We start from the raw sequence: 24009 nt of genomic DNA, 5'->3' as shown, positions 1-24009 counted from the left end.
TCACAGGCATTCCATGCATGGAACATCAGCTTTCCAGAGTTTCTAACACTTCATAATTTATAAAGGTTCTCAAAGTACCATGGTTTTTCTTGAAAACAGAGGGAAAGATATAACCAAATGGTCAGCTTTGGATAAATGAAAGAACTATGGCATTCACAACAGCAGAGAGAGGAGGAAGATGAGGAATAGAGAATTAAAGACAATGAAAAGTAAGAAGCCAGAAAGATATTTTCTTTTTGAAATTTTCTGTATCAACCCCAAAAAAGGGAATCTGGAACTATTACTAGGGAAGGACAGACTATCTTATCACATTGTGATTGCAGTAAATAGCTTATAGAAAACAGCCAAGAATTGATTTACTGACTTCAGAATGATGATAATAATGATGACGTTGTTGGGATGGTGATGGTTTCCTTTACAGCTAAACAAGTTATTGAGCTGGCTGGAAATCAGCAAACCACTTTCACAGACCTCGTGGCCCAACTAGGCTTGGCATCTGCTTTGCGGCCAGATGGAGAATATACTTTGCTGGCCCCTGTGAATAATGCGTTTTCAGGTACGTAATGGATACTGTCATTCCTACTCTCCCACCACCCCCCACCAACCTTCACACACCATTTTTCTTCACCATGATTGTCTGCATTAAGGAATAATAGACATTCTACAAGGTGCTGATTATTACTTTATTGACTACACATCATTAGCACTATGTTGTCTCTGTTAAAGTGTCCTTCATTTCAAAACATTTCATTAGAATAGATAATAGCCTACAGGGAGTGAAAGTTTTTGATAAAGGATGTTCAGTTATTCTATGACTCTAATCATGTTTCCAGCACACTTAAGGTATGTATTAATAGATCTTAAGAAAAATAAATCTGATTTGTTTATTTAACACCAACATAATATTTAAGAAAAAATAAGTATATTTTCCATCTCAAAATTTGATGTGAGGTGTCAAATTATAAATAAATAAAAGCAAGAGACTATTTATTATCACTTTCATATTATGATGTAAACTATAAGTATTTTATCTAAGAGCTGCTAATGAAGGATGGTGTTTAGATTAATGCAACCTGCCACTTTTTCCAGAAAAGTGATTTCATAAAGATGTATTTAAATTATAAGGCAAAATTGAGTAGTTAAAAAACAAGCATTATTTTTAAAATATTTTTGAAATGCTAAATTGTGGTACATAGTGTTATTAACAAAAAATTCAAATTCCTAGAAATACTATTATTCCTCTTTGTAATAACTATATCCACATGTGTTGACATTAACCCACATTTAAGAGAGTGTATGTATTTTGATTTTCTCTTCAGAGGTAAATATAAATTTATAAATGATTCATCCATAGTCTTTCATGTGATTAATGTATATCAAATTCTCAGAAAAAATCTTGGCCAATATTAGAGCTTACCTTTTGCCAATGACCACACAACACTATGTAGCCCTTACAGAGATGGAGTCCATCGTTTGGACTCCTCCGAATGATGTTATCAAATCAATGTTATCATCAAATGATATTCATTTGATGGAATATCTCACAGAGTTCCTAATTGGTGCATAGAATTCATAGCCTTGAGCAGTTAGTTGACTCATATACGTTTTGAGCGCAGAATCCACAATATGGATAGTATTAGGGATTTCCCATTTTCACGATTTTCTCTTACCAGGAGGAATTTTAATGCTTTCTAATTAATCCTTGTCCTCGTGAATTTATTTATAGATGATACTCTGAGCATGGATCAGCGGCTTCTTAAATTAATTCTGCAGAATCACATACTGAAAGTAAAAGTTGGGCTTAATGAGCTTTACAATGGACAAAAACTTGAAACCATTGGAGGCAAACAGCTCAGAGTCTTTGTCTATCGAACAGTAAGTAAATCAGGAAAATATAAGACATCCACATTGGCCTAAATGTCAAATGACATGTCCTTGTCTAAGAATGTTGTTATAATGAATGTTTCCAGAACTTTATTAATGTGGTTTTATAATAGTAAATATTCAGAGGAGGATCAGGGAACTGAGTAATGTATGAAAAGACTGTGAGGAAAGGACACAAAAAGTGCAATGTATTAATGAATCAGATAATTTGAGTTTGTTTCATTATAAATAACTTTATGTTCTAAGGCATTTATTATTTCAATTCTAGAAATCACTAAAAGTTCTCTAAAGCAAGCTTTTGATTTATGAAGTCTTGTGCAGTTTACAAGGTAATTTTTTATAGACACATAAAGATCTCTGATGTCTATAAAATGGCTCTGACATATTTTTTCTGAGGGAAAATTTCTAGAAAGTATTACTAATGAAGATTACAATTCAACTAGCAGTGCGGTTCAATTTCTGTCCAGGTAACAAATGCATCTACAGCTCAAAGGTTTCATAGGAAGTCAAGCATTACCTGATAGGGCGCACAGCAGCTGCTCACTATGGCTCCACAATTCCATGACACATATTTTGCAGGCTGCAGAAAATGGGCTGCATATACATACATTTGTTCAAAAACACTACAAAATAAATTGATAGGGACTCGCAGTCAGGAAAATATAATAAATATTTGTGAAGATCACAAAAGGCACTGAAGTCAGGAATAAAGAAGGTCCTAAAGAGTTAAAGGGCAAAAGTTTCTTAAAGGGGGTGTTGAAGAATGGTTAGAACCTGGAGAAGAATGACGAAAGATGTAGGCATGGAATTCTATGGAATTTTTGTTACTTCCTGATGAAACTATTTCCTGGTGAATTTTTGTTATTTCCTGATGAGGATACATAGAGTAGCCTAGCTAGTAACTGACCGCATAAGAAGTGTGAGATCAGATTGTGCCAGACCATAAAAACAGAACTGAGATGCTGTTTCTTCCAGTCACAGAGGTCAGAAGACCTCTTAGAAGAGTCATTCCAGAAACTCAACTATGCAACTACTTCCACTTAGGACATCTCGATTAAGGAAATGTACAGCTGTGTCTTTCTTTTTTTTGCTAGGCTGTCTGCATTGAAAATTCATGCATGGTGAGAGGAAGCAAACAAGGAAGAAATGGTGCCATTCACATATTCCGAGAGATCATCAAACCAGCAGAGAAATCCCTCCATGAAAAACTAAAACAAGATAAACGCTTTAGGTAAGCCTATTAGTTTCATTTACACACACACACACACACACACACACACACACACAAGAGAGAGAGCAAGAACTATTAACATAGTTTTGTTTCATAGTATTCCAAAAGGCATTCAGTATTCAATAATACTGAACGGAGAATTTACAGTAAGAAGTCCATGCAAATGTTTTCAAAACCGAAATATGTTAACACTATTTTACTTCCTAGTTCACCATAATATGATTTGGTGAGTGAAATAATTCAATAGATTGACTTATTCCTTGCAAATTTTTTTGTATTTGTTTTTTAATGTTTTTTTTAACGTTTATTTATTTTTGAGACAGAGAGAGACAGAGCATGAACGGGGGAGGGTCCGAGAGAGGGAGACACAGAATCTGAAACAGGCTCCAGGCTCTGAGCTGTCAGCTCAGAGCCCGATGCGGGGCTCGAACTCACGGACCGCGAAATCATGACCTGAGCCGAAGTTGTCCGCTTAACCAACTGAGCCACCCAGGCGCCCCAAGTTTTTAAATGTTAAAATCATTAATAATTATTAATAATTAAAATAATACATATTTCATTAATAAGTATTTTATTAATAAACATTAAATATTTAATTTTTAAAAATGATATTATATACTAGCCAAGACTAGTTTGTAGAATTTTAAATGAAAACTACACGCTTCTTTTTTGTTATAAAGTGTGACCTTATTAAGTTTTATAAGATAAAAACCACGTTTAGGAAATTAAACAAAATTTTTTTTAATGTTTATTCATTTTTGAGAGAGAGAGAGGGAGAGAGAAAGAGAACATGAATAGGAGAGGGGGAGAGAGAGAGGGAGACACAGAACTCGAAGCAGATTCCAGGCTCTGCACTGTCGGCACAGAGCCTGACATGGGGCTCACACCCACGAACTGTGAGATCATGACCTGAACCAAAGTTGGACGCTTAACTGACTGAGCCTCTCAGGCACTCCCCGAGTTTAGGAAATTTTAAAAACCATATGTATATTTAAATAATTTCCCCCTGGTTAAACTTTCTTAACAGGTAAACTGCATCTGAACTATGAAAATGTATGAACACTTTCTCATGCTTTCCAGAATATATGGATGCTCTTTTATTCCATGCATTGTGGGTGAGCATACCTAAATCTAAATCTAACAGAATAAATATACATATCTTTCCTGCTTAGCATTTTCCTCAGCCTACTTGAAGCCGCAGACCTGAAAGAGCTCCTGACACAACCTGGGGATTGGACCTTATTTGTCCCAACCAATGATGCCTTTAAGGGAATGACAAATGAAGAAAAAGAAATTCTGATTCGTGAGTAAAAGTGGATACCAGATATTTGTCCTTTGTGTTCAGGATCTCATTTCTTCCTCAAGCATTCCTGCACAGAAGTCAGCCTCAAAAATGTCCCCACTTTAATATTCATGCCTAGCATTAGTTTCCTTTAATTCCACATGGAATATACGGAAAGTCACTCATTAATGTTCCTAATTACATTAGTAATTACATTACATTAGCAGTTGCTTGCCATCATGTTGTTGACCTAGATGTTCACTTATGCTATTTCTATTCGAGTCCACACAACTAGGTGACAAGGAAAGAAACAATTCCAATTCCAAAAATAATTTGATTTTTTCCTCCCAGTAAGTTGGCTAATATTTTGATTGAACAGACTGAAGTGACTGTTTTGACATGGCATTCGTTGACAGCAACTTGAAGGAACAATGAAATGATGAGAAATCACAGTGTGGAAAAACTAAAGACAAAGAAATATTTTTATCCTTAGTTTTTCTAGTATCAAATTATCGAAAAATATGACACGTTATAAATATATATTTTTCCCTCCAGGAGACAAAAATGCCCTTCAAAACATCATCCTTTATCACCTGACACCAGGAGTTTTCATTGGAAAGGGATTCGAACCTGGTGTTACTAACATTCTGAAGACCACACAAGGAAGCAAAATCTATCTGAAAGGAGTGAGTTCTCTAGAATGAATTTATGATAGCATTCACTTATTGTTCAATTATCTTCGTGTTAATTTTTCATTAAATTTCTCACTGATGTTATCCCCTGTTTTGATAGGTAAATGATACACTTCTGGTGAATGAAGTGAAATCAAAAGAATCTGACATCATGACAACGAATGGTGTCATTCATGTTGTGGATAAACTCCTCTACCCAGCAGGTTGGTAATTATTGAACTCACTAGTGGGCTACATCTTTTTCAATAGAAGCGTATATTTGTATTTCAAATGCTCTTATCAATATTAATTTAATATTCCTCTTCATAGACACACCTGTTGGAAATGATCAGCTACTGGAAATCCTTAATAAACTGATCAAATACATCCAAATTAAGGTACAGAACATTATTGGATTTGTTCCCAAACAGATATTGCAGGTTTTACATAAAAGACTAGCAATGTATACATGAGTAGCTTAGATGTACCCTGGACTTGGACCGCTCTTTGTTGATTATGTGCCACTGGCTCACCCGTGAGTAAATGAGATAATTTCTTTATGGTTTTATTCTACAAATATCTCTGAAACCTACTTGGGCTCAAGCACTGTATTTTTTTTTTTAATTTTTTTTTTCAACGTTTATTTATTTTTGGGACAGAGAGAGACAGAGCATGAACGGGGGAGGGGCAGAGAGAGAGGGAGACACAGAATCGGAAACAGGCTCCAGGCTCTGAGCCATCAGCCCAGAGCCTGACGCGGGGCTCGAACTCCCGGACCGCGAGATCGTGACCTGGCTGAAGTCGGACGCCTAACCGACTGCGCCACCCAGGCGCCCCATCAAGCACTCTATTAACTGTAATGGGAAATGTCAAGCTGAATCAGAGATGTCCCTTTATTTAAAAAATACAGTCCAGTTGGAAAGAAAAGAAATGCAGATAAAAAATACTATAATCTTTCTATCACCAAATGCCTTTGCTACAGAATATAAGGGAAAGAGAAAGTATGTACTTGTAAAAAAATTATCACTACTCACAGTAGTTAAAGGCAAAAAAGTATTTTCCCCCTTTATCCTTATAAAGTCAAAGTATCGGAAAACATATGAAATATTATTTAATAAACATTTAACTTTGGATTAACTATTCCATAATTTTTAAGACTCTTGAGTAACACCTTCAATAATTTTTATGCCATCTGGCCCAATAGCAGGAGATTGTAAAATGGTTTATATGAAGACTTCATTTCTATTAAATGTAATGATACCTTCACTATTTTCACTTTAGTGAGAATTAAAGTGGTGCCATAATTTTGTTAATAAAACTACTAATTTCATGTTACTAAATACAAGTGTATTTATTTTCAGTTTGTTCGTGGTAGCACCTTCAAAGAAATCCCCATGACTGTCTACAGTAAGTACATAATGAATATTTGTCGTATACAAGTGACAAGATGTACAAAAAAGAAAACACAATATTTACTTTGTACTTGGAAATTATTGATAATCTGGTATTTAGAATTCCAAACAATGGCAAATTTCATCCCACTTGACATAGGCTTAAGGTCTGGATGAGACCTCTCAGCCAGGGCCATTACCATTCAGCCTCTATGGACCACTTTCCCATTCATCTGAAAAACAAGAATGATAGGATATGGGAATAGCAATAAAATATAATTGCTAGCATGGAAAAAAAAAAAGACATACAAACATACGAAGAGGAGAGGCAGCCAAAAGGCATTCCAGAGTATTTGAAAATTCAGATGTATGGACACAGAAGTAACACTGCTGAAGGATTTGTAGTTCATTCCACCCTCAAGCCATCAGCTTTCTAAGGGCACGGTGGGAGGGGTGTGCCAAAGAATCCTAATGTTTATGAATTGGCAGTTCAAAAACTCTCCCCATCAAAAAGTGGATGGGGAGAAATCCAAATCCAAAAATTGGACTTTGCCAGACAATAAACCTAAGTTCCTAGATTCCAAGGTTGTTTTATCCCTGACTTTACCAGATTATCAAAATTAAACCTCTACTACTTAACAATGGTAAAGGGCATTTCATTCTCATAACTGTGACGTGTAGTATTCTTTTTCCAATGTGTTTTTTTCGTCATTTGTCTTTTTTCTTTCCTTTGTTGTAGCTTTCAAAGCAGAAATTCTTTTCATTTTGTTTTGACTCTACAATTAAACACTCAAAATGCACCAGTAGTTAAAGGATTACTTCAATTCCCACATTTACCCTGGCTAGAAAATAATTCCATTTTATACTGTGATCATTCTGTTATTTAATAAAAAAAAAATCCTTAAGATTTACACTAGATACGGAAAAAGAATAAAGAAAATGTAAGGAGCAAAACAAAATGTCTGCTGATTTCAATGATGTAATAATAACACATGCAAATCCAGTATCAGGCGAGCTCAGCACTGTTTGAAAGATGGAGCTGGAATAGCTATGATTCAACCAGGTATAAATTCCAGTATGGAAGTATACAATCTTGTATATATTTTGTAACAAATTAAAGAATCATTATGGGCTCTATTCATCAGAAATGTTATGTCATCTTTCTCACTAAAGATGTAGAACTATACTACATTTCTTTACCTTTCCTACTTTATCCATTAAAGGTCCACTACTTTCTACATGTGCCAATGCAATATTTTGCTTAGTGAGCCACAATCTTATAATTCCCTTATTTTCCTCTATTAAAATTGGGTCCTCACTCACAGAAAATACGTTACGATTTACGAAAATATGTAAGTCTAAACATTTCAGAAACCAAAGGTGAGAATGTGACAGAAACCCAAATTGTGCTAACATCTCATCTCTAATGTGTCAACACAATCTGTTATAATTGCAGTTAGCTTTAGTGTGGCCCACTATCTAATGGAGCCATCATTTAAAAAAAAACATTTTTAATGTTTATTTAGTTTTAAAATTTATTTTTAATGTTTATGTATTTTTGAGAGACAGAGAATGAGCAGGGGAGGAACAGAGAGAGAGGGAGACACAGAATCCGAAGCAGGCTCCAGGCTCTGAGCTGTCAGCACAGAGCCGGATGCGGGGCTCAAACTCACAAGCTGTGAGATCATGACCTGAGCCGAAGTCAGCTGCTCAACCGACTGAGCCACCCAGGCGCCCCTAATGTGTATTTATTTTTGAGAGAAAGAGAGAGACAGACAGAGAGTGAGTTGGGGTGGAGGGGGGTAGAGAGAGAGGGAGACACAGAATCTGAAGTAGGCTCCAGGCTCTGAGCTGTCAAGCACAGAGCCCGACACAGGACTTGAACCCACAAGCTGTGAGATCATGACCTGAGCTGAAGTCAGAAGCTTAACTGAGTGAGTCACCCAGGCACCCCTAATGGAGCCATCTTTTAAGGTTTCTAAGTAGAAATAACAAAAGCCAGTAGCTCTGGTTGTATGGCTCCAGAGGCACATTTCCAGTTAATCTGTACAAAAAAAAAAAAAAAAAAAAAGTCAAAACCAAATAGTTTGCTGCTATTTTAAATAAATTTTGCATATTATTTTCTGAGTTGGGTGGATGGCACATTTCAAATACATACTTCTAAGTTTTAAAAAAATGATGATGATATTAAGGCTGAAAATTAAACATTTTAGCCTATAATTTAAATACTGATCATATCATATTTGTTGCATAGAGCTCATATTTGGCTGGTTGAAATTTATTTTTACTTTTAATTATTTTGAACTATTTTTTCATATTTTCCTTTCTATATCACTGTTATCAAATGCATGAAAAATATTTTGTCTTTGTCTTTCATTTTTTCTTATGAGAAAAAAAACCCAACAATGCAATTGAAGATATTATGAATCGCATGAAATTAATCATGTTTATTTGTCTTCTGTTGCTATGCAGCCAATATTTTCAAGAAGTACTAAAGAAGGTAAAGAGCCTTAGTGTTGCAGTTCAAAATTACAGGTCTCTAGATAGAATTCCTCACTTAGTGTGTATATATTTCACTGGAACAAATCCATGTGTCTGGACTTCAGAGTACACCATCTGGACATGAGAAGACGAGATAGATAATGTACCATGAATATTTACTGGACCTGACTGCCTGAACACATTACCACCCCTTATACCTCAGTACCCAGCAAAGATTAAAACAAAGAGAGAGAGGACAATTTTATTCAGGTTGTTTTTATGTAAACATCATTTATGTTCCACTTTCTATACTTTCAGCAACTAAAATTATAACCAAAGTTGTGGAACCAAAAATTAAAGTGATTGAAGGCAGTCTTCAGCCTATTATCAAAACTGAAGGTAAAATCAACTGTTATACATGGTTCCTTCTTTGTGAAAAAAAAAATCCAATAGACTGATTTCTATGAATGTATCTACATTCTTTTTGAAACTAACATGCTAAATATTTCTATATCAATGGCATGCTCATGTGATTGCAGAATGCGGAATGCAAATTATTTAGCAGAGTAGATGGTGCATTCCTAATACTTTCAGTACATTTGCTTGTACTTGATTTCATTTCAACCTAATTGGCCATTGCATTAGCACTAGAACCCAGATAAATACATAAGTAAACAAACAAATAAGCAAATAAATCCGAGCTTTATTTTATACTGCAATTAGACTCCTTCAGTGTACTATTTTGTAGCTTTATCTCCAATCTCCCCACATGGATATCTTGTTATAAGAAGCTCTTCCAAAAATACAGGCATTTTTCATTCAACCATCCAAGAGAGCACTGAAGCTGTACATTGATGAAAGCTTTTAAAATAATAACCACATATGATATATTTTTAAATCAGACCACCAGAAACAGATGAAGGAATAAGCAGCTGCTGCATTAAGTCAAAAAGAAATAAGTATTCTTAATTGCAGTCCTGAACTTACATATTGAGAATACACATATTCTTATATACACATATATAATATACATCAATTGGTATATTTATTTTCCTTCTGGTATTTCAGACTAGAATATTAAATAGTTTTCTTTCTACCGTCACTGTCTGTTAGTCAACTCCAACATTTTTGATGCCACCTTTATTTCATGCATTTTAATTATTACCAAGGGTCAGACCGTAAGAACATTTTATTTTTATGTCTAAGCATCTTAATGTGGTGACTGACCACAGTGAAAAGACCAGGATTTCTCCTTTATTCTTAAGAAGGATAGAAACAATCTTCAAAAAAAAGAATAAATCATGTTCTCAATTGAATGTCAAAAAAACTATTACTTTAATTATTTTTGATTATTTGATATAACTGATTATTTTTGATATTTCTTCTCATTCTGTAAATTGAGATGGCAATTTCTTGAATATTTTTGTCTGTTCCTTTAAAGGCTGGCCATGATTTACATTTAAATATTGGAAACATACATATAAAAGTTTATTTCCTAGCTAATTAATTATCTATATTTTTATTCTTGAGACCTAAATTTGATAATTGATGTAGGCTTTGAAATCTGTGCTTACTAAAAAAATACTACACCTGTGGTCATTATATTTTGATGAGAATTTGGTGTCTTAAGAAATTAAATCACTTAAATTTTTGTTGAGAAATTTTTCTTGATCATTTTAATGAAAATTATCAAATAATCCTTGGTAATACATTTGATTTTAACATTCTTATACTCTTTTTAAAATTAGATTCCCTAAAAATTTATATAATCACTTGTACACAGCTTCTATAATCAAAATCATTCACATGTGTTTTTCTTATTTCCAAAGATTCCTATCTTTTCTTTCAAGCTTCTTCATTCAACCCATTTATCTTCCCAATTTTTGCCAGTGGGATTCTATTGTATTAATCTTTCTTGAATTAGGCACCCAGTGGAGCATCAACTCTACCTGGGTTCTTCCTAGAAAGGGAACAAGGATGACAAATGGGGTCATGTCACCGACGTATTAAACATTTTTAAATTCAAAGATTCAGAAGTTTTATGTCTGTGTAACATACTAAAGGAAACACGTAATTATCTTGACAGCCATTCACAATTGTCCAGCTCTAACATTGCTACTGGCATTTCCCTATCACTGAACTTTTGCAGGTTCATTAATGACTCCTGAATTCTTACTAAGTATATACTAGACTCCAAAATACAATGTAAAGTATTTCTTATAAAGGGTACTTAACCAATTATAGAATTAAGAATAAATCAACTGAAATTCATTTCAACAAACACTTACTGAGCATCTTATTATAGTGCTAGGCATTCTCCTAAGGGCTGGCAGTAAATGTGAAAAAAAAAAGATTTGATAAAAATCCCTACCTTCATAGAGCATCATGATAGAGGGTGTTTCTGAAATTTCAGTTTAGGCTTTTCCAAAAGAAATGTTGATTTGGATGTTTTATTAACTCATTTCTGTTCTTAAATTCCTTAGGTGTAGTTTCCTTTTGAAATTTCTACACCTTAAAAACCTGGACTTACACTTGATACTCAATATCCCTTGGTCCCACAGATCAAATATTATGATATCATTCATTTATTATTTGAATGAACAATTATCTTCATTATTTTAGATTGTTTTAGACTAACTCTGGGTAATGGTGTAACATTGAAAATTTCTGGACAAACAAATAAAGCCTCTCAAGGATAAGCAAATATAGTGACATTCAACTGCTGAAGGGTGTTACAGTATGAGTTAAATGTACTGAACTTTACTTTTCTTCTCTATAAAATAGTCTTGGTCAACTAATGTAGTAATCAGCTTTCTAACATTCAAAATGATTTTCTCTGGGAGCAAAATCATTTTGTAAGTCAATTGCAACATTTGTTTAACTTCTGCATTTGAAGGACTGTTTTATTATTAATTAGTATATTAATTATTAAAATAATTAGTAATTATTAATCAATAAATAATTTTCATACATAAGGTAAGTACTCAAATTCATTTTCCCAGAAAATCTGAAATTCGGTGTCTTAAATATATGTACCAAAGGTTGAGGTTTTTTTAAATGTTCAGTCTTATGCACATTTGATAAAAAGTGTACAGTATTGAGTAATTAAAAATTAAATTTAAAAATTTAATGAAAGTTATAGATGATATCAGCATAGTAAAGTAAGATCTAAATTACTTATCATTAGAGCAACTTAAATTTGTACATACTGTATAATTCACAAAGTACAGCGACATATAATACCTTCTGTGATTCTACTTCACAACTGCAAATGAATGGATGAACTTATGCTAAATGCTAAAACATGAATCATGAAAGTAATTGTAGTAGCACACCAATAGACTGAGTCATTTGGTCTCATAAATACTGCTTAATTTGAAGACAATGGGAAATGTTTAAAATTGATTTCATAGAACCTGAAACCACTTTGATGTTTGAACAACACCAAGTGTTAAAACAAATTTCCTGTTCTGTCAAAGTTGAAGAACTGCCTTAACATGATAATTTGTCTCCTAAAACAATACCTCAGGACCCACAATAACAAAGGTCAAAATTGAAGGTGAACCTGAGCTCAGACTGATTAAAGAAGGTGAAACAGTAACTGAAGTGATCCATGGAGGTGCGTTATGTGTATTTCCTAAAGCCTAGTTAGGATCACTGTGATCATTTTGAAATTGTGTTGGTTAAATATATTGAACATCTGATGTTTTCTCTTGGCTTTCTTTTTATATAAATTGTGGGAATATTTTTCTCACTTACAAATAAAATACAATTAACCTTTAATGAAATTAAGCCAATGTAACAAATTGGAGTTAAGTCACCAGGTCCAACATATGCATATCGTGCATATGCAAGTGATGATTATGAAATATAATGATAATAATAATGTCAATACAAAGTGATCTATTGGATTTAGAAGAAAAAAATGACCATTGTATAAGGTTGACTAATCAGTCACTGCTGGGAGTCTCCAGCAGGGTTCCCACTCTAATGATGTATAATTCCCTGGATTCTTACTAAACACTCACTCCATTGTCAGAAAATAAGTATGGCATGGAGAGTTAGCTCTCTCCCTCACCCAAGATTCAGGACATAACTACTATGCTTTTTAGACATTTGTTGATCTAAACCTATGTAAGATATGTCCCCCAAATGATTATGTTTGAATTCTAAATGGTATGGCTTTGAGAAATATATTTAATAATGAAAATGTCTACATTTGGCAGTTTAGGCATCATAAGGGGATATACCATATGCATTTTTCTTGCCCTACTTTTAGAGCCAATTATTAAAAAATACACTAAAATCATTGATGGAGTGCCTGTGGAAATAACCGAAAAAGAGACAAGAGAAGAACGAATCATTACAGGTAAACTTTGATTCCATACATGGAACTATGCTTGAATTATAAAGATAAAACCATAGTAAATCTTAAAAAAAAGCTCTGTCTCTATAAGAATCACTAGAGAAATTGACTAAGTCATTTTCATGGTGGTTACTGAAGATACATCATTTTTTGACAGCAATAATATTATCCTAACTATTTAATCTGTGTTTTTCTCTGAATTGGAATTTGTGGACTAATCTATAAGCATGTGTTTTCATTATACATATTCATACATGTGACATAACATTTTCCCCTTGCTATTTGTAATGAGTTAGTAAATCCTAGAAGAAAAACGATTCCCTCCTTTGATTTTCCATTTAGCTTAAGGTTTATTACACATCTACATACTGAAATATACACAAGTTTGTATAAGGCAACTGATCAGTTTAGCAAACCTCTGTGTCAGTCTCCCACCAATGAATTAGCCTAATATTCTGAATTCAGCTATGTTTTAAGTATTTGTTTAAATGAGCAGTCAGCAACTATGGCTTGCGCCACCTACTTACGTAAAGTTCTCTTTGGAACCCAGTGTGATCAGTCCTTCATATAACGTGTGTAACTATTTTCACACTACAATGGCAATGTGAATAGCTGCACCACGAGCCGTATGGCCTACAAAGTCTAAAATACTTCCTATCTGGCCCTTTCGGTAGGAAGTTTGCCCATCGCTGTTTTAGACCTTTTTTTAAAAAAAAAAATTTTTTCTTTCTTTCAGGTCCTGAAATAAAATACACTAGGATTTCCACTGGTGGTGGAGAAACAGAAGAAACACTGAAGAAATTATTGCAGGAAGGTCAGCAATAAATATTGCAAGAAGGTGTAGAAAAATTAAAATGTGACTTGACCTAAGCTACCTGTTTCAGTCTAAGATAATCTTTGAGCCCTTTTACAGGTTTTCTACTCTGTCTCATTCTTTCATTCAAGTTCCATGCCAACATGTGAAAAAAAGCCCAAAGATAGAGAATGAAATCCAAATGACATTGGGTTGTATTGATTGTTTTGTGATATATTGTTCAATAGCTTTATAAGAAAACTGACTTATCAAAAACCAACACTAAAGATAGAAAAAGAACCAAGTGTTGGTCTGGAATTCATTGTTTGCCAGATGCCATTATGTATCACATCAAGTCTCCTGTGTTTCTATTACATAAACCAATTTCTGCTATAAACATGTATCCTCTCAGAGGTCACCAAGGTCACCAAATTCATTGAAGGAGGTGATGGTCATTTATTTGAAGATGAAGAAATTAAAAGACTGCTTCAGGGAGGTTAGTAAAAGGAAAACCACTAACCCGCCTAACAGGTTCTGGTGACTGAATTCTTCAACTTTTTAAAGACTGAACATTCAGGTTTTTCTTTTCATAAGGTTGAAAAAGACAACATCATACGTTGTCTTAAGAGACTGATCAGTTCAATAGAAGTTTAAGTAATAATAATGAAGAAATGATTACTAGTTGAAATGGTCTTTAAAAAGTTGTATGGTATAAACTTGGGGAGCAATGAATATTTTTTTTCTTTGATACAGATAATTGTAAGGATATTTTAAGTATCTGAAAGAAGAATACTTTTTAAATTGGTAGCTGTTTAAAGAAGTCTAAATTGACATACTTTTTATATTTAAAAAAATGTATTCACTGCTCCCACAACAATAATAAAAAGCATGTTTATAGATTTTTTAAGTGCATAGATCTAGAAATAAAAACAAAACAGTGCATTTAGCAATTTTCTTTTCCAAACTACATTCTTGAGAATGAATATCTGTTTCTTCTAACAGTTTGAGTGATAATCTATACCTGGAGATGTAAATTATTTTGCATATGAAATTAATCTTTAAAGTATGAATGTTCTCTGTCTATGGCATTAAAAGGACCTACTTTTAAAAGCAAAGGAGAAAAAAAAAAGAATTCAAAATCCTATGCAAACTCTAAATGGTAATTATTCAAAGCAATAGTAAATACTAATGAAATATTATTTGGGTAATTGGCATTTGAATAAATGAATTTCTAGTTCATTTTATTAAAAATGAAAGTATTTAGATGACAAATTGTTTTAAAGAAGCATATAAATTATTTACAAAAATCAAAAATACTTCTTGAAATATTCGAGAAACACAACTGAAACTTGGTATTTCTCCAAAGTATCATCCAAGATGGTTTTTCTGCTTAATTTGTTATCACTATGTCCAAGAAGATGTAAATTCTTTTGGGACCACACATATTTTAGGCAATTGTTTCTTTATTCTTTATTTTATATAGGTAAAATCTCTTATGTATAGTGTTGAGACCCTTCAGCGATAGTAAAAATAAATAATTTTTATTTAACCAATGATTAAATTTCCCCTCAATAGAAAAATATGTGTCTGAAAAATACAAGATTTCCGTTCAGACTGTAGGGAGAGTGTGACACAGCCAAAGCCATAATAGAATCAAAGTTTTCTGTATGATCTAATACAGAATTTACTCATCTACCCAAATGTTTAACTGTCAGCTAGGAAAACAAGGATTTGAGGGAAGTGGTGAAGATATTATGAGGGTTAAATTGAATTCTTTTTTTTTTTGTTAAGTCCTTGCCATAGTAAGCAGCTTTGTAGAATGGCAGTGCTTTTTAGAGAATGAATCAATTAGTAGCTGCACCTATATATACATTGCTTTGCTTTATTTAGTCTTAAACTTCAGGTAAGTATGTTTTCTTCACCTTTAATAAGCCCCAGTTAACAAGTCGATTATAGACAGCGAACTAAGTACATAACAATAACTTCAGGCAAAAGAAAATATACCTGCTACAAAAATATGATATTCTAATTTTAGTTAAGGAAATCTTTCTTTAACTCCTGTTTCTTTTATCCCAGAGGTTGATTCCTTTAGTTCTCAATATATGGTTTCTCTACATATCTATAAAGCATTAATTTCCACAATGCCACATCACAAATTTTAAAAAACATTTCTAAGAAGAAACATTTTCTTCTCATAAGAAAGACAACATAAGAAGCATAGTTACTAGTATCTGGAAACTAACTGGACATGCTAGTATTTTTTTTTCCTAGCCCTGTAAAACCAATGAGTCATCACTGAGTTATAAGTGTCCAGATCCTGAGATACCTATTTCCAAAGAAGCTGCTGTGAATAAAGACTACATCACGCAGTGTACTAAGAGTGTACTAAGAGTACATCATAGTATAGATAATTGATCTCTATCCAAACTGTAGTCTTCATATTAAAGCTTGGAGTTTTCTATCTAGACTGCTTATAGTGATACATGTAGTACATTTTGATGAATTGAGTATATTCCTCAATTATTCTAGTCATGACTAATAACATGGCTCAGTGGCCCTTTTGGTTTCAATATTGTGATTTATCATTGAAGTACATCCAAGCCCCCAACTAAAAAATGTTCTCATGAAATGCATAGAAGTTTCACACTTATCTTAGATAAAATTACATTCACTAAAACTACTAAAGTAATTAAGGGAGAATATCAAGCTATAGAGGAAGGAAAAAAAAAAGTCATTTCAGATGGTTTTGACAAATCTGCCAATATAACATGTAAAGCCTGTGTAGAGAATAGGGATCAGCTTGCAGGTCTGGCTTTTGATCTGGGCTCCAACTCAAACTAACTTAAGTTGATTCTTCATCTGAAAATGAGGATAGTAATGTCACTTACATATAAATGAGTTAATGTATGAAAAGCACTTGGAATAATGCTCAGTAAACACAAGCTCCCAGTAATGCTAGCTACTATAAATATCATGGCCAACTATACTAACACAATACACTTATATAGTATAAATGTAATGAAGTAATATTTTACACCTAATTTAAATTTCTGAGAGCTATACCCATGGTAAATATGCAAAAATTCTATAAATAGTTGGGCTGAAGCACTTTGCGTGTTTCATAAAACATTGTAGGGAGGGGCCTTCATGTGGGATCATTCATATGATTGGTTTATTCTCCCACATTTTGCTTCTCTAAGCATATGACTTGATCCCACTTTCATTCATATTGAGATAGCAGAAAGCCACTGGGAACAAATCTGGTTTTCTACACTTTATTAGACTTTCTCCTAAAGATTTTTTTTGCAAACAATTAATACTTCTTATTTTAATATTATCATAGCAAACTAGTAACAAATTAATTACTTGATTGGATGCTGCCAAGTATATGAAAGAAAATCCGACTGTAAGTGCTTGTTTTGAAACGTAATGCTGCGAATACTTCTGTGAGCTTGCTTTAAATTATACAGTAACTGTTACTTGGAGTTTAAAAAGTCCATTATAAACAATGGTCTTATTCACTAATTAAAGACTGGATCCATCTCTTCTTGACTATATTTTATAAGCCCTTATTTTGTTACCAAATAAACCTGAAGTTAATGGAAATATATCAATTGGACCATAGTCCATAATTCAGACTTTTCTATCTCAAAAAAACTTAGACTCAATATCGAACCTAATGAGTTTTTCTACAGTTCTGTATTCTATTTTACTCTATTAACAACGTATCATAAGTGATTACACATCTTATATTCCGTGGGAAATAAACCATGTTGGAAATGTGCCATGTAGAAACAAAAGTATTCAAACATTTTTAAAATGTTTCTTTCTTACTTAACTGTTGGTGACAGTTTCTTGCTTTACTTTTTAATGGAATTTCAGAGAATTGAAAAAAAATATATATATATAATAGAAAGATTTTGACCTGATTATTGGGTATAAATAATATATAAAAGCAAGAAATGTATAGAAAAAAATTTTACAAGGTAAGCAGAAAAATGAAGTCTCTGTAGAAACCACATTTAACCTTGATCTTAAGCATCCAATAGCAGAGTGAAAATGTGAATTTGGGCCTACCAGGGGGTCTTGTTGAGGAGTTAAAGAAAAACAAGGAATTGGGAAGTATTATGCAACTATAACAACAACAAAAAAAACTGTATAGTTATGAAACACTTTAAAATCTTAAATATGAAAGCTTTTATTATTTTTAACTAGTTAATTTTATAAATGGTCTTATAGGATTGGAATTAAACTTGGGAGTATGTTGGCACACATTTCCTAAGTTGGTTAATATTATATTTCTAGAGTTATTAGGCCAATGCTATCTTGTTGTCCTGGCGTTCTATAAGGTAATTGTGAATTAATTTACAATGAGAATTTCAGAGGCAGAAGTCTGATACATCACAAATAGGAACGACTGGAAAAATGACTCAATATCTCTGGGAAGACACTTCTGTTACACTGTATATAATATTAAATATTCCTTCATCATAAAGCAATGCTTTTTATAAAAAAGGTGAAAAAGTCATGTAAGTCACTTACTCAATGGAAAAATGACACATTGTATGGGGCTCCAAATGCCATAATGAAACAATGTTTTGCAAATAGTGAACATTCGTTCTCATCAGTCGACAACAAATGCCTGTCTGTAGCCAATGAAAAAGTCTCATGATTCCAAAAAAACTACACGTTTAAGTGATGCTTATTTTAAACTTTATACTTTTCTTTAATTACGGTCTCCTGTCTATGTTAGCCATAACTTGAAAGTATTTCTAACTACAACTATTTAATTTTAGACACACCTGTGAGGAAGATACAAGCCAACAAAAGAGTTCAAGGTAAATGTATTGATAGTACTGTGCATAGGAGACACATCCAAAGGGTAATGTTTTAATATATTTTATTGTATCTTGTTGTCTTTCAGGGAGACAAGTTAGCAAATTTTGAGGCAAAGTATTTTGCTGATAAAAATCAGAAAATAACTTATTCATGTTCTACACTATCAGTAAGATGTAAGGATAACAAATGTTAAAGGAAAGGCAATCATACTCAAGTAAAGTGCTAGATTTTTGAAACCACTAAAGTAGATTCAAGTAGAGTTAAGTTGAAAAGAAATCCTTGAATATGAGCCAAGCAAAAGTTGGTTGCTGGTGAACCTGAACTCTCTGAAAATGTTAGAGATCAGGCTACAGTTTGAAACATTAGTAAAATTAAACGTTAGTAAACATTAGTGGGTTCCAGCCCCACATCAGGCTCTGTGCTGACAGCTCTGAGCCTGGAGCCTGCTTCAGATTCTGTGTCTCCCTCTCTCTCTGCCCCTCCCCTACTCATGCTCTGTCTCTCTCTCAAAAATAAACATTAAAAAAATAATAAAAAAATAAAACTATACACATATAGAAAGTTATTAATATAACTTTCTACAAAATTTTGATATAATGTGTAGATTACACACATGCATATATTACCCATGCGCTACAGTTTTCTTCATAACTATACTTATATGCATTTTCTAATCTTTCACTCAGGTTCTCTTGCATTCTAATAGATTAAACAATGACAGATTTTCCATGTGGAACTTCAAACAAATTCCAAGATTGGACTTTCTAAAATAATTACATATTAATAGTCAAAAGAAATTGCAAGGATTGTAAATGCATTATAGGTATATCTGATTTTAAACCAACCCAACATAGACAATTGAAATTAAAGAATCAATTATACAAATACTTTTTAATTGAAGGTTTTATCAGGGATTTCTTCTAAACATCCTATTCATCCAAGTTTTCTAAAGAACTAAAATCAAACTTCAAATTATTATTTTCATACACTTTTAATCAAAAGATAACCTTGATTTCATCACCATAAACAGGATATTAAGAAAACAGAATCTAATGTTTAATACAGTAAGAAATGATGGTCTTTATAGATATAGTCATGCATAGGATATCATATTGTTAAATTCTAAAGTTTCATCACATTTACAATCTATGTGTTCTTCTTTCTTCCTATCAGGATCTAGAAGACGATCCAGAGAAGGTCGTTCTCAGTGAAAATCCAGCAACCAGACAGCAAAGTTTATACCACCCTAAATCAATAACCTGATGCTAAGCGAAAATTATGAGAGCCACACTGACTTCAGGAAAAGAAACACCAGCACAAAAAAAGCAAACACAGAAAAATTCTGAATACAAATTTCATCTTTTTTTTCTCTGAATGAGAAACATGAAGGAAATTGTGGGGGTTAGTCTGCTGTGGGATAGGAACTGAAGGAAATAGAACACCTTACATACAGGCTTTTACATATTGACATTAAAAATTCTAGCTAACTTTGGAATCCATCAAAGAAGATTCTTGTCACCTGAGTTATCAAAATTCAAGTCTCCCATTCCATTGAGAAGATTAAGCCTTGAATCTAAGAGATAGATAAAATGTATGCAAGCAGGTACCTCTCCATGGGAAGCTAAGCTATAAAACTGGGTGCTCAGTACTAAAAAAACAAGCAAACAAAACTTTTATGTCAAAAAACTTCACACATTTCTAACACAATGTGGGATTACCAGTAAATTATGTTATTTCTACAACTAATTTTGTACTCTTGAAATGTTTGCCATATGCTTTTTTCAATACATATTTTTATCTCAAATTTTCAATAAAACAAATTTTTCAGTTATAAAAAGAATTACTTCAAATTGGGTAATCAGAAAACTCAAGGTTTAAATTAATAAGTGGTTTGGACTTGGGAACAAGACTTTATACCTCTTTGTTTATTACAAATACTCAATAAAGGAAATTGAATGAATTTAGTGTTTCTTGAATTTTTTTTTTTAATTTTTTTTTTTCCAACGTTTATTTATTTTTGGGACAGAGAGAGACAGAGCATGAACGGGGGAGGGGCAGAGAGAGAGGGAGACACAGAATCGGAAACAGGCTCCAGGCTCTGAGCCATCAGCCCAGAGCCCGACGCGGGGCTCGAACTCACGGACCGCGAGATTGTGACCTGGCTGAAGTCGGACGCTTAACCGACTGCGCCACCCAGGCGCCCCTGAATTTTTTAAACTATTATGTTATATAAAGAATCATTACTCAATGAAGCAATCATTAAGCATCAACTGAATACCTAATACAACCCCAGAACCATGCCAGTTGTGAATCAGACAGTTACTGTCTTCAAAGAGTAAAGAGAGTAAAGAAACAAATCACCAATAATTCATAACTCACTATGAGCTATAGTAGAAGAATAAACAGTTCTACACAGACACAAATACATTAATTTTTCCTAGGATTTTGCTAGATATAGGAAAAGTCACAGAGATTCCCTTAACTAAGACTGAAGTAACACTGGAATCCATTGCATAGTAAAAGAAAAATATTTGTTTGCAGAGAATGATAAAGATATCAGTTGATCTACTTAGATCTCAACAAGTGTCATCTTGTGAATGAGAGCAATCAGGGAACAGAATCCATACTCATGAGAAACTGGTGACTATGTAATAAAATTGTATTATACACATAAAACTGAGGAAGGTCAAACTCAAGATACCAGTCTTGATCACAGATGTCCAGCTTGGATGAGAGCCTCACTACTAACATACAATTAAAGGATCTAAATTTTGGGGGGTAGGGGGTAGGTGAAAGCATTGGTTTTTTGGGGAAGCAACTGGGATGAGGAAGTAAAATATAAAGATATGGCAGTGACATGGAGGAAGTGCTCAAGAGCCTTGGTTTTCCAGAATGCTTTCTAGTCCAGGATAGTGGTGAGATTTATGTATAGCATTTAGAACCTCTGCCAGGAAGCAAAATGCCCTACTAACTCTGTATTCATGCAGAGAATTTTGCATTCTCACCTGGACAGAGTGTGGCCATGGTGGTCCCAAAATGATTCAGAGGGATGGTTATATAAGGCAGTACTGGTAGAATATACTGAACCATCATCAACAAAGATGACTATTCCAAACAGACAGCATGTTGTTCATGATCCTCTAGAAGATCACAAGTTATTGCATAGAGTAAATAGAAGGTTGGCTCATTCATTTAGCCGCCTTCAGGGTTTTCATTTGATGATGAGACAAGTGTTCCCAAGTTGTACTTTGAACATGGTAATCCACAACAATAGGAATGACGTTAAGGTCTTTTTAAAAACTGCTAACTTTAAAGCCCTGCCCTTTTTTCCATTATTATAACTGAACCAAAGAAGAGAAAAGAAATCAGTTTTGGTTAGTACACATACAAAAATCTAGCATATCTCTTTGGTAAAGGACAGAGTCTTTCAAATGACACATGCAAATATATTTAAAGATAAAATGTAAATAATTATTAATAAACTATAACAATAATACAAATAAAAATAAGATTTAAAATATATGAAAATAAATAATTTTAAACTCCAAAATAAGGATTTAATAATAAATAAATAATATAAATATTAATCCTATCCAAACACTTTCTGTAAACTCAAAAGGCAGAGTAGTATGTACTTTTACACACAATATTTAATCCTTTAAAAATTCTGAAGTTTGGGGCACCCAGGTGGCTCAGTCGGTAAAGCATCGAACTTCAGCTCAGGTCATGATCTCACGGTTCGTGAGTTCGAGCCCCGCGTGACAGCTCAGAGGCTGGAGCCAGGTTCAGATTCTGTGTACCCCCCCTCACTGCCCCTCCCCCACTCACGCTCTGTCTCCCTCTCAAAAATAAATGTAAAAAAATGTTTTTAATAAATAAAAATTCTGAAGTTTTATCATCTCCAGTTTTATATGAAAAAAATGAGGCTCAACTAATTTATGTAATTATTTTTACCTTGTACTCTTAAATCAGACCATCAATCAACTTACCACAATTCCATTATTCAACAAGTACAAACTTGCGTATAGCAAACACATTTATTTTCCTAATTGTGCTGACTCTATATTACCTGATTTCAGCTTTTTCTAACTGTTCTCTGCATAAGTAGCATATAAGTTTGAGCACACTGAATTTAAGACTGCAGTTCCAAATAAGGCTTCCTAATTGATCCTAATGCATAAGTCCAAAGCCCTAACTTTGAGAAATATTGCTTTATAGAGATTTCTGCTGAGACCACAGTCTCCAAGCAACTACTGATCTACTCTGTGTCACTCTAGATAATGGCATTTTCTAGACTTTTATATAAATCGAATCACACATTGTGCATAGCTTCTTTGTCTGCTTTTCTTTCTCTGGGATTTTATGTAGGAGTGGAATTACAGGACCACACAGAAGGTATGTGATTAATGTTTTAGGAAACTGCCAAGCAATACTCCAAAGCAGTTCTACTATTTTAAATTCCCACCGGAAGTATATGGGAGTTCCAATTTCTCTTGTCAACACTTGATACAATCTTCTTAATTTTAGCTATTCTAATAGGTGTGTAGTGTAGTCTTATTGTGGTATTAATTTGCTTTTCCCTGATGTATGTTTTTCATGTGCTTATTTCACATTTGTATATATTCTTTGAAGTGTCTGTTCAAATCTTCTGCCAATTTTTAATTGGGTTGGTGTTTTTAAAAATTACTGAGTTTTGAGAATTTCTTATATCTTATGTATATGCATAGATAGATAGATAGATAGATTACATAGCTTTATTAGCTACATAAGGTGTAAACATTTTCTCCTAATATGTTACCTATCTTTTCATTCTATCGGCAGTGTTTTTGAAGATAACAAAGTTGTATTTGTTTTTTCTTTTATAGATTAGGCTTTGGTTGTCATATCTAAGAAATCTTTCATTGACCAAAGTTCACAAAAATTTCTGATCTATATTCTTTTAGAAGTTTTATTAGATTTAGGTTTTACATTGAGGTATATAGTTCATTTTTAATTCATTTTTGTTTAAGGTGCAGGTATGAATCAAAGTTGGTTTTTTCCCCCTATAGATAGCCAATTAAGCCAGCAACAT

At 33.2% G+C, this 24009-nt stretch overlaps 1 protein-coding gene across 8 annotated transcripts in view; it reads left to right on the top strand.

The window, feature by feature from the left end:
- POSTN (periostin) overlaps positions 1-20898 on the top strand; it is a 35838-nt gene extending 14940 nt beyond the window's left edge. The window contains exons 9-23 of one of the 8 annotated variants that reach the window (XM_045474666.1): positions 422-556; positions 1727-1875; positions 2979-3115; positions 4288-4418; positions 4953-5083; positions 5190-5292; positions 5399-5466; positions 6430-6475; positions 9259-9339; positions 12470-12559; positions 13220-13309; positions 14043-14120; positions 14512-14595; positions 18896-18937; positions 20112-20898. In XM_045474666.1, coding sequence (XP_045330622.1) covers positions 422-556; positions 1727-1875; positions 2979-3115; positions 4288-4418; positions 4953-5083; positions 5190-5292; positions 5399-5466; positions 6430-6475; positions 9259-9339; positions 12470-12559; positions 13220-13309; positions 14043-14120; positions 14512-14595; positions 18896-18937; positions 20112-20149 — 1403 coding nt within the window. In that variant the 3' untranslated portion in view covers positions 20150-20898. The remainder of the gene's footprint in view (positions 1-421; positions 557-1726; positions 1876-2978; positions 3116-4287; positions 4419-4952; positions 5084-5189; positions 5293-5398; positions 5467-6429; positions 6476-9258; positions 9340-12469; positions 12560-13219; positions 13310-14042; positions 14121-14511; positions 14596-18895; positions 18938-20111) is intronic. The other 7 variants (XM_045474677.1, XM_045474686.1, XM_045474695.1 and 4 more) reach the window with 7 other exon arrangements.
- Positions 20899-24009: the final 3111 nt, after the last annotated feature.

Source organism: Leopardus geoffroyi, chromosome A1 (assembly GCF_018350155.1).
Source record: "Leopardus geoffroyi isolate Oge1 chromosome A1, O.geoffroyi_Oge1_pat1.0, whole genome shotgun sequence".
Taxonomy (NCBI): Eukaryota; Metazoa; Chordata; class Mammalia; order Carnivora; family Felidae; genus Leopardus; species Leopardus geoffroyi.
The sequence above is the reverse complement of the archived record's forward strand: the minus strand, read 5'-3'. Positions and strand labels throughout refer to the sequence as shown.